The sequence below is a fragment of the Moschus berezovskii genome, chromosome 22 (assembly GCF_049115385.1).
Source record: "Moschus berezovskii isolate FMDL1 chromosome 22, NW_MosBer_1.0, whole genome shotgun sequence".
NCBI lineage: Eukaryota > Metazoa > Chordata > Mammalia > Artiodactyla > Moschidae > Moschus > Moschus berezovskii.
In genome coordinates this window covers 5,895,816-5,907,382 of record NC_142481.1, presented here as the reverse complement: position 1 = coordinate 5,907,382, position 11,567 = coordinate 5,895,816, and the positions used below count along the sequence as shown (strand labels likewise).

The 11,567-nt window shown below is 42.4% G+C and overlaps 1 protein-coding gene and 1 non-coding gene across 2 annotated transcripts; one reads left to right on the top strand and one right to left on the bottom strand.

Moving 5' to 3' along the window:
* Positions 1-1,159, top strand: LOC148774306 (vomeronasal type-1 receptor 4-like). Its single transcript, XM_088830670.1, has 2 exons — positions 1-73; positions 255-1,159. The coding sequence occupies exons 1-2, from the start codon at positions 1-3 to the stop codon at positions 1,157-1,159; spliced, it is 978 nt and encodes a 325-aa protein (XP_088686796.1).
* Positions 1,160-2,784: 1,625 nt separating this feature from the next.
* Positions 2,785-2,857, bottom strand: TRNAR-CCG (transfer RNA arginine (anticodon CCG)). Its single transcript has one exon. It is a non-coding gene; the product is annotated as a tRNA-Arg (tRNA).
* Positions 2,858-11,567: the final 8,710 nt, after the last annotated feature.

The window sequence follows — 11,567 nt, the reverse complement described above, 5'->3', positions numbered from 1 at the left end:
ATGAGACATTTTACTCAGAAGAATGACTGTCACTATTTAAAGGAAAATATTTGGGGACATCTGTGGTGTTCCAGTAGCTAAGACTTAGTGCTCCCAATGCAGGGGGCCTGGGTTCAATCCCTGATCAGGGTACTAGATCCCACATGCCACAATGAAGATCGAAGATCTGGTGCAGCCTAATAAATAATAAAGATAAAAACCCTTTAAAAGAAGGAGAACACTTTCATTTAAAAATATTGAATGAAAAAAAAACATAACCCCCAGAGATTTGGCCCTAGGAGTAATATTCATATCACAGATTATGATTGGAATTCTGGGCAATTTCTCCCTTCTTTACCGTTACCTATTTCTTTACCACACTCAAAGCAGGATGAGAGCCATGGTTATGATTCTAAAACACCTGACTATAGCCAACTCCTTGGTCATTCTCTCGAAAGGAGTCCCTCAGACAATTACAGCTTTGGGGTGGAAACATGTTTTTACTGATTTTGCCTGCAAACTTATTTTGTATGTTGACAGAGTGGGCAGGAGTATGTCCATTGGCACCACGTGCCTCTTGAGTGTGTTTCAGACCATCACGATCAGCCCCATGAACTCCTGTTGGAAGAATCTTAAAGCCCCAAAGAACATTGCCTTCTCCATTTCCTTCTGCTGGATCCAGTGCCTGTTTGTACATCTCATTTTTCCTCTGTGTGCATTATACGTTTCTGACAAAAGGCACAGAACAAACATGACAAATACAAGAGATTCAGGGTACTGTGTTGTCACAGATCTTGAGAACATCTCAGGCTCACTATATGCAGCTTTGATAGCGTTCCCTGAAATGTCATTTTCTGTGCTCATCTTCTGGGCCAGTGGCTCCATGATTCTCACCCTGTACAGACACAGTCAGCGAGTCCAGTATATTCACAAGGCTACTGTGTCTCCCAGACCCTCCGCTGAGTCCAGAGCCACCCAAAGCATCCTGCTCTTGGCGAGCACCTTCATGTGTTTCCACACCCTGTCCTGCATCTTTAACGTTACTCTTGCTCTTAATCATAATCCCAGTTGGTGGTTGGTGAATGCAGCCAGCCTGATTTCTGTGTGTTTTCCCTTTATCAGCCCCTTTCTGCTCATGAGCCGTGACTCCCCTGTATCTAGTCTCTGCATTCATTGCTGAGGAACTCAGTACACTATCCACTAATCTTACCAGAAAAATGTAAATTGTATGTCTTTAAATATTTTGGGAGTATAGTTGATCTATAGCATTGTGATAGTTTCAGGTGTAGAGCAAGGTGATTCAGTTATACATATATTCTTTCATTTTCAGATCATTTTCCCATTAATTTATTACAGGATATTGAGTAAAATTCCCTATGCTATACAGTAGGTCCTTGTTGGTTATTTATTTTATATATAGTACTGGGGGTGTTCATTGGAAGGACTGATGCTAAAGCTGAAACTCCAATACTTTGGCCACCTCATGTGATGAGTTGACTCACTGGAAAAGACTCTGATGCTAGGAGGGATTGGGGGCGGGAGGAGACGGGGACGACAGAAAATGATATGGCTGGATGGCATCACTGACTCGATGGACATGAGTTTGAATGAACTCCGGGAGTTGGTGATGGACAGGGAGGCCTGGCGTGCTGTGATTCATGGGGTCGCGGAGAGTCAGACATGACTGAGCACTGAACTAACTGACTGACTGACTGACTGTGTATCTGTTAATCCCAAACTCCTAGTTTATCTCTCCCTCCCACGTTTTTCCTTTGGTAACCATAAATTTGTTTCTGAAATCTGAGTCTCTTCCTGTTTTCTATAAGTTCGTTTGTATCATTCTTTAATTAGATTCCAAAAAGTAATAATAAATTAGATTCCACATGTGAGTGATATCAATATTTGTCTTTCTCTGTCTGACTGACTTCACGTACTATGACAATCTCCAGGTCCATGGTGTTATTTGTGCACAGTTGTCGGGTGTTCATTCACTCATGAGCATAAGGTCAGTGGACAGTACATAAGGAAGCCACATGTCTTTCAAAGTAATGAGTGTGGGTATTTCATCGTTGGTGAATACAGAACCTACACGGGCAGAGTGGAGAGGAGTAAAGAGCTCTGCCTCTTTCTGATGCCTAGTAACCTGAGTGTCATAGTCCTTTTTTTAAAAAAAATGTAATTCTATATTGGAGTGTCATTGATTAACAGTGTTGTGATAGCTTTAAGGAGATAGCAAAGGGACTCAACCATACATATATGTGTATCCATTTTCCCTCAAACTGTCCTCCCATCCATGCTGCCACATAACATTGAGCAGAGTTCCCTGTGCTAAATAGTAGGTCCATGTTGGTTATCCATTTTTAATATAGCAGTGTGTACATGTCCATCCCAAATTCTCTATCCCCTCCCCTCAATCTTCCCCCCCACTTAGACAACCATTTTGTTATCTAAATCTGTGAGTGTCTTTCTGTTTTGAAAATAAGTTCACTTGTATCATTCTTAAATTAGATTCTAAAAAAATAATAATTCATTCGATCCCACATATGAGTGATGTCATAAATTTGCCTTTCTCTGTCTGACTTACTTCACTTAGTATGGAGGTATAAGAACTTATTCCACATTTTTGTTGATATCTTTGTGTTAAAAAAAAAGAATCTCATAAGATGGGTGTAGCATCATATTTGGGACAGAGGACACTTTTAAAATATTTTCATTTATTTATTTAGCTATGCCAGGTTGTAGTTGCAGCATGCAGTTTCACTAGTTGCTACAGGCCTACACGTAGCTGCACCTTGTAGGGACGTGTTCCCCAACTAGGGGATCGAACCTAGAACCCTGCATTCGGAGTGCAGAACCTTAACCACTGGACCACCAGGGAAGTCCCCAGAGGGCTGTTTCTTTGGTATACAGGAAAATTAGGGGCTCCAGCAAAGAGTAGTTGGTTATAGAAAATTCAGGTTCAGGACGAAAGTTAAGACTGAGAAGTTCTCTTTTCCTCAACAATATTAGGGGAAGTGTCCTGAGACATAGCAGAAAACAGTCCAAAATTTACACAAGGAAAAGTCAACTGAGGGCTCCAGTAAGCATGCCAAGCTCTCCTCTACCCTGCATGCTGGTGTCATTCCTTAAAACCCATCTTGCTAGTGAGCGGAGTGTAAAACTGAAGGTAGAGCTCCAGAGCCAACTTCATAGCTGCTGTCACAGCATCCCTGTATCAGAACACTTGGCTTTTAATGACTGTCTCATTGTCCTATCCTCAGACTGTCCTTGGGAGAATATGGTAGCTTCCCAGGGGTTCTTAAAACCGTGTGGAGGGCAGAAGGGACAGCCAGGTGCCCTTGGATCCCTAGAACCCAAAGCTTCACCCCTGAAAGAAGCAATGACCCTAGAAGATTGAAATCAAGAAAGCATTAAGGACAGAATGAAGAACTGGGATCTCCCATTCCAGTGGGTAATTTTCCTGCCCAATTCAGACAATAAAAATTGTGAGCAGGATCATCCATTTCTGCCAGCTAAATGGCAAGCTCCTCCAAAAGGGTCAGGCATTTATTTCAGTGGTTTAACCCCAGTAAAGAAATGAGTAGAAATTCCTTTGCAAAAAGGTATGACACAGTCTGCCTCTGACTAATTCCAAATCCTTTAAAACCAGAGATTTCTTCATGCACGGCAGAGACACTGAAACTCAGAACTCAGGAGCAAAAGCCTTTGACTGTGTGGATCACAACAAAGTGTGGGAAATTCCTCAAGAGATGGGAATGCCACATCACCTTACCTGCCTCCTGGGAAATCTGTATGCAGGTCAAGAAGCAACAGTGAGAACCAGACATGGAAAACCGGACTGGTTCCAAATTGGGAAAGGAGTATGTCAAGGCTGTCTATTGTCACCCTGCTTATTGAACTTACATGCAGAGTATATTATGCGAAATGTTGGACTGGATGAAGCACAAGCTGGAATGAAGATTGCTGGGAGAGATATCAATAACCTCAGATACGCAGATGACACCACCCTTATGGCAGAAAGTGAAGGGGAACTGAAGAGCCTCTTGATGAATGTGAAAGAGCAGAGTGAAAAGCTGGCTTAAAACTAAACATTCAAGAAACGAAGATCGTGGCATCCATTCCCATCACTTCATGGCAAATAGAAGGGGAAACAATGGAAACCGTGAGAGACTTTATTTTCTTGGGCTCCAAAATCACTGCAGATGGTGACTGCAGCCATGAAATTCAAAGACACTTGCTCCTTGGAAGTAAAGCTATAACCAACCAGGACCGCATATTAAAAAGCAGAAACACTTTGCTGCCAAAGGTCGATCTACTCAAAGCTATGGTGTTTCCAGTAGTCATGTATGGATGTGAGACTTGGACCATCAAGAAAGCTGAGTGCCAAAGAATTGATGCTTTTGAATTGTGGTGTTGGAGAAGACTCTTGAGGGTCCCTTGGACTACAAGGAGATCAAATCAGTCCATCCTATAGGAAATCAGTCCTGTATATTCATTTGAAGGACTGATGCTGAAGCTGAAGCTCCCATACTTTGGCCACCTGATGCTAAGAACTGACTCATTGGAAAAGACCTTGATGTTGGTAAAGATTGAAGGTGGGCGGAGAAGGGGACGACAGAGGATGAGATGGTTGGATGGCATCACCAACTTGATGGACATGAGTTTCACCAAGCTCTGGAAGCTGGTAATGGACAGGGAAGCCTGGTTTGCAGAAGTCCATGGGTCGCAAAGAGTCAGACATGACTGAGCGACTGAACTGAAGGCAATCATCAGCCTATTTCCAGGGGAGAAAATGGAGTTGAGGCATGAGTCCTAAATTATGGAGAAAGGTCAACTCAAGGATTTTGCTCCGGGCCCAAAGGGAGCCATGGTGGATGTCTCAGTGACTGGAAGCCTTCGTGTACCAAGAGCAAAGGCCATGAGAGTGCTGCATAGACAGGTGAGTGCTCCAGCCAACACTGAATAGCCACCTCCAAGACCCAAAGATATTCCTTCACTATCCTTTCTGTTCCTGTAGCGCTAAGGACAACCTAAGTCTTCACCCAGGATCTACAACTGCCTAGTCCAGTGTAGGATCAGAGACGCAGGAAAGATAAAATTTAGAGCCGTTTTGAGTACAAGAAAGAAGGTCCTGTACAGGACTTCCCTGGTGGTCTGATGGCTAAGACTCCAAGCCCCTATTGCAGGGGATGTGCAAGTTTGATCAATGATCAGGGAACTAGATCCCACATGCTCCAAATAATCGTGCCCATGCCACAACTAAGCCCCAGCACAGCCAAGTCAATGAATAAATGAACACACACACACACACAAATTTCTTACATCATGCTCAAGTTCAATTGGGTGTTTTTTGTTTGTTTCCAGAACAAACCCTGGTAGACTCACAATTGACTTTGTAAGTGGGTTGGGTGTGGTTGTGGGGGAATCCCTAAGATCAAACAGAGTGTTTACAAAGGCAACAGATTTCAGAGTTGTGTAGAAATCCTAATCATTTCAAAATAACCTTCATCATGAAAAATTATGAGCTTCTCTCAAACACATCAGTGGTCTCTTTGGAGATATTCGCAGGAGAGTAATTAGCAACTCAAAGAAAGTTTTTCAGAAAGATCATTAGCGTCTCAAGCTGGCCCTGTCATTGCCACTTCAAGTGACATGATAATTGCAGATCTGAAGGAGGATGAGATCACAGCTCCTAAACTTATATCTCAGGGTCTGACTGCCTCCCTCCCACTCATGTCCTGGCTGCCATGACCTTCACCCTGAGCCCAGCATCCTTCTCATGAGGAGGAGTGAGAAGGGGTCGAGTACTTTGTATTTCAGTCTGAGAGGCAGAGTCTGTAAGGAAGGAGGTCTGAGTAAGTGTTCGTGTTTGGAAAAGGCATCATTCCGGGGGGCGGCGGGTAGAATGGGAACAAATCCAGTGGCAAAGCAGGTCAGGAAAGCGGAACGATTCCTTAGGAGAGAGTTCAGGTAAAGCAAGATCAAGGTCTTTGTTTTTCAGTCGCTCATTGTGTCCGACTCTTTGCAACCCCATGGACTGGAGCCTGCCAGGCTTTCCTTTCCTACACTGTCTCCCAGAGTTTGCTGAGACTCATGTCCATCGAGTCGTTGATGCCATCCACCCATCTCATCCTCTGTCCTCCCCTTTTTCTCCTGCCTTCCCTCTTTCCCAGCATCAGGTAACACCAAATTTGACGGTTCCTAAGGCTATTTTGTGAAACTCTTACTGTGGAGGACTCACAGGAACAATCCCTGTGAGAATGATGAGGAATCTTTTTTTTTTTTTCAGTGAAAATCTTCCTGTTTAACTTTAAAAAATTTTATTTTTTAAATTTTAATTGGAGGCTAATTACAATATTGTATTGGTTTTGCCATATTTTGACATGAATCACCCCGGGTGTACATGAGTTCCCCATCTTGAACCCCGCTCCCACCTCTCTCTGGGATGAGGAACCATTTTTAAAAGTATGTATCTTAGTTGCAGCATGTGAACTGTTTGTTGCCGCATTTGGGATTTATTTTCCTAACCAGGAGAAACACCCAGGCTCCCTGCATTGGGAGGACAGAGTCTTAGCCACTGGACCACCAGGGAAGTGCCCAAAGATCATCTTCAAGGAGCTTAAGGGTTGTCTTTTTAACATCAATCTGTTGTAATGTTACCTTTCAGAAATTCGAGATTAATTTTAAATTTGTATTAGAAGTGTTATCATGCTGCCTCTATGCTTTCCATAAAGACTGGGATAGAAAAGTAACGATTTTCTAATCCTCTACAGAAAGCATGAATATGAATTTGTTTGAAGAACAGAAATGATTTTTTATAGATATATCGATCGCTAGGCATATAACGTGCTTACTGGACATAGCAATGGTGTCTTTTCTCAAACATTTGGGGTCTGATGACGATGGTGAGTTTGCTATCCCTCTTCAAGATAAAAAAGCAGCTTTTAAAGAAAAGGCAGCTTTACAATGGTGAGGTTTGGAATAGAGTTGTCAGGACCAAATGTATCTTCTCCTATATTGTCTAATCTCATAATATTCTAACACCAATTCCAAGCACACATTCATTTCTTTATGGTTTCACTTTTGCCACACACAAGAGTCAATATTCTCCAGCTTGTACTTTACATGTGTCAAGTATGTTAATATTCTTCACAAATCTTGTTATATTGTAGTCTCACTTAACCTCGATTTTAAAAAGATCACTACGAACAAAGCTAGTGGAGGTGATGGAATTCCAGTGGAGCTATTTCAAATCCAGAAAGATGATGCTGTGACAGTGCTGCACTCAAGATGCCAGCAAAATTGGAAAACTCAGCAGTGGCCACAGGACTGGAAAAGGTCAGTCTTCATTCCAATCCCAAAGAAAGGCAATGCCAAGGGATGCTCAAACTACCGCACAATTGCACTCATCTCACACGCTAGGAAAGTCATGCTCAAAATTCTCCAAGCCAGGTTTCAGCAATACGTGAACTTCCAGATGTTCAAGCAGGTTTTAGAAAAGGCAGAGGAACCAGAGATCAAATTGCCAACATCTGCTGGATCATGGAGAAAGCAAGAGAGTTCCAGAAAAACATCTCTTTCTGCTTCATTGACTATGCCAAAGCCTTGGACTGTGTGGATCATAATAAACTGTGGAAAATTCTGAAAGAGATGGGAATTACCAGACCACCTGACCTGCCTCTTGAGAAACCTGTATGCAGGTCAGGCAGCAACAGACTGGACATGGAGCAACAGACTGGTTCCAAATAGGAAAAGGTGTACGTCAAGGTTGTATATTGTCACCCTGCTTATTTAACGTATATGCAGAGTACATCATGAGGAACGCTGGGCTGGAAGAAGCACAAGCAGGAGTCAAGATTGCTGGGAGAAATACCAATAACCTCCGATATGCAGATGATACCACCCTTATGGCAGAAAGTGAAGAAGTACTAAGAAGCCTCTTGATGAAAGTGAAAGAGGAGAGTGAAAAAGTTGGCTTGAAGCTCAACATTCAGAAAACAAAGATCATGGCATCTGGTCCCATCACTTCATGGGAAATAGATGGGGAAACAGTCGAAACAGTGTCAGACTTTATTTTTTTAGGCTCCAAAATCACTGCAGATGCTGATTGCAGCCATGAAATTAAAACACGCTTACTCCTTGGAAGGAAAGTTATGACCAACCTGGATAGCATATTAAAAAGCAGAGACATTACTTTGCCAACCAAGGTCCATCTAGTCAAGGCTATGGTTTTTCCTGTGGTCATGTATGGATGTGAGAGTTTGACTGTGAAGAACGCTGATTTCCTAAGAATTGATGCTTTTGAACTGTGGTGCTAGAGAAGACTCTTGAGAGTCCCTTGGACTGCAGGGAGATCCAACCAGTCCATTCTAGAGATCAATCCCGAGTGTTCATTGGAGGGACTGATACTGAAGCTGAGACTCCAATACCTTGGCCATATCATGTGATGAGTTGACTCACTGGAAAAGACTCTGATGCTGGGAGTGATTGGGGGCGGGAGGAGACGGGGACGACAGAGAATGAGATGTCTGGATGGCATCACCGGCTCGATGGACATAAATTTGCGTGAACTCAGGGAGTTGGTGATGGACAGGGAGGCCTGGCATGCTGTGATTCATGGGGTCGCAAGGAGTCGGACATGACTGAGCGACTGAACTGAAAGGAACTGAAGGATTTAAATAAAAAAATTTATTTCATTTCTATCCTCCACTCGTTTATCATATAGTAGTAGTTCATGGTTCATAGTTTATTAAACAAAGTAATATTGTCCAATAATTTTTTTGATAGATTCCATAGCTAATTTGTGCCTGGCATGGTAGGAATGCATCTTTTGGTTTCAAACCTTATAGTGAGGAAATCTTGTGTTCATTAAATCCAATATGGACAGGAGGTACTTTCCTGTGGGATTCTGTGTGTGTGTGTGTGTGTGTGTGTGAGTGCCTCATTGTGTGACCCCATGGAGTATAGCTCATCAGGCTCCTCTGTTCATAGGATTTCCCAGGCAAGAATATTGGAGTGGGTTTCCATTTCTGAATCCAGGGAATCTTTTTGATATGTTATTGACCTACAGAATAAATACTTATGCAGATATGGAAACTTTCTACAAAAAATTGAATATATAAACAGTATGGAATAAACTCCAATGCTCTGGCCACCTGATGCAAAGAACTGACTCACTGGAAAAGACCCTGATGCTGGGAAAGATTGAAGGCAGGAGTAGAAGAGGACGACAGAGGATGAGATGGTGGGATGGCATCACCAACTCAATGGACATGAGTTTGAGGAAGATCCAGGACCTGGTGTTGGACAGGGAGGCCTGGTGTGCTGCCGTCCCGGGGGTCACAAACAGTCGGACACAACTGGATGACTAAACTGAACTGATAAACTATATGATATAAACCAAAACTAAATTTCACAATGGATTATTCAAAAGCACAGCTGATGTGTTTGCTTGGTGAGTCACAGTGGTTAGGACACTGTCTTGGACTCAGCCTACCAGCTTCTTACCACCACTCAGCCTGTAATCAGCATGTGAATTGAGACAGGTCCCTTGACCTCTCTGTACCTAGAATATCCTTATCTTTGCCATAAATTAGTGCCAGTACCCACCCCTTGCAGTATGAACATCAAACACCTGGCAGAATGGCTTCCAGGGAGTTGGCAACAAGAATGTTGTGCTCCTCTTAGACTTTAGCTGGAATCCTGGATGCTTCCTCTCTCACCTTCATCTCTTCCGCTACGACAGCAAATCTGGGTTGAAGTTCACAGATTTGGCCTTCAGGCACGGACTGCACTTGCCTTATGGTCATTTCCTTTAAAGGCATCTCCGTGACAACGGCAGGCTTTAACTGAATCTTGCCTTCAGTGATTTAGCCACGCAAATGTGTTCTCTCTGCCCCCAGAACTGGCAGTGTGGGTCCATTGGCACCCCTTGCCCCTTAAGTGTCTCCAGCCATCAAGGTCAGCCCCAAGAAATCCAGATGGGGGGAACTTAAAGAAAAAGCTCCCAAGGAGGGGACTTCCCTGTGGTCGAGAGGTTAAGACTGTGCTCTCAATGCAAGGTGTCCAGGTTAAATCCCTGGTCAGGGAACTAGAAGCCAAATGCCATATCTGAGAGTTTACATGCCATAACTAAGAGTTGCATGCCATTAACTAAGGCCTGGTGCAAGCAAATAAATAATAAGATGAAATATAGAAAATGATTTAACAAAAAGAAAAAACTCCCAAACATATCAGGGTCTTCACTTTGCACGACTGGAGACTAAGTGACTTCTTTCTCAAAGTTTCTATATGAAAAGTATGTCTACTGTTCATTATTTTACTGGTCTTAGGAGACGATTGTGTGGTCACAAGTTATATCTCTGTGTAAACGTTATTTTCCCCATGGATATGATGCCAAATGGAGCTACAAATCAACACAAAGCACAGAGACTGAGGATACTGCTGTGCAGAATCTTATGACAAAATCAGCGATTCAGTGTATGCAGCAGGGTTACTCTTTTCTGATGTTTCATTGTTGGAGTTATGATCGGGGCTTAAAGCTCCCCTTCTTGGAAGACGCTGGCAGCAGATGAGACACTCTCACTGAAACAGCTTTTCCCAAGCCCCTTCCACATTTATTGAAAATACATGTTTGCTTGTTTGTTTTTTAATTAGAGACATGTTCCCTGGTTATAAGTGCATAATATCTCAGTGAAATTTCAGGAATGATTGCACCTCTGGAGACCACAACTAGATCGAGAAACAGAATGTTCTCAGTTTTCGTGAAACTATTTTGCCCCTTCTAACTCACTGTTTCCAAGACTATAGCTTTGTTGGGTGTATTTGTGGGCCTAGATTATTGGGCACACATTTACAACTATTATGACATTTAATATTAGATCACTTTTCCTGTCTTGGCCTTCACATGAAAGCTATCATACAGCATCTTTCATTTGGACTTCTGTTCTCCATTCCTTTACATCTTTGTGCATTTCTCTTAATGTTTTATATTATTGTTGATTTTTCATTATCATTGCTGTCTAGGACTTCATTGCGTGCCTATCAAAGGATTAACTGCTCATTCAGCTGTTAATGGGTAGGTGGGTATTAAGAGTTAGGGGCTATTACAAGCAAAGATTAGGGTTCTCATATAAATTCTGTTGATATAATTAATCTTTGGGTGATTTTTGTACAAAATGTTGTTGAATATCTTCATAGAAGTGGATTTCTTGAAACAGAATTACATCTGATCTGCTAAGGAGATCCCACAGTTTTCCAAAATGTGTGTACCAATTTGAACACGCACCCATCAGTGTATGACATTCTTGGTTCATCCACAGCTATGCCAAAACTTGGCATTTTTGTCATTTCTGTTTCAGATTTCTTGATGGTATTCAATGACATACAGGCAGTGGTTATATTTTAATTGACCTGATTGCCAAGAATGTGGAATATTTTTCCACATGTCTTATCTGTTGAATAAATTCTTTCTCGAGGATTCTCTTTGAGGACTCTGTCCACTGTTTATTCTACCTTGTGGTTTTTAGGACACGCTTGTGTGACTTTAAGTTGTATCTGTGTCTGTGTGTGTATATTGATGAGAACCA

Excerpts from the sequence above, each read along its gene's own strand:
- LOC148774306 (XM_088830670.1), top strand. The coding sequence starts at position 1 with ATGAGACATTTTACTCAGAAGAATGACTGTCACTATTTAAAGGAAAAT. Across the intron at positions 74-254 it reads GGGACATCTGTGGTGTTCCA|TAACCCCCAGAGATTTGGCC; the intron begins GTAGCTAAGACT and ends GAAAAAAAAACA.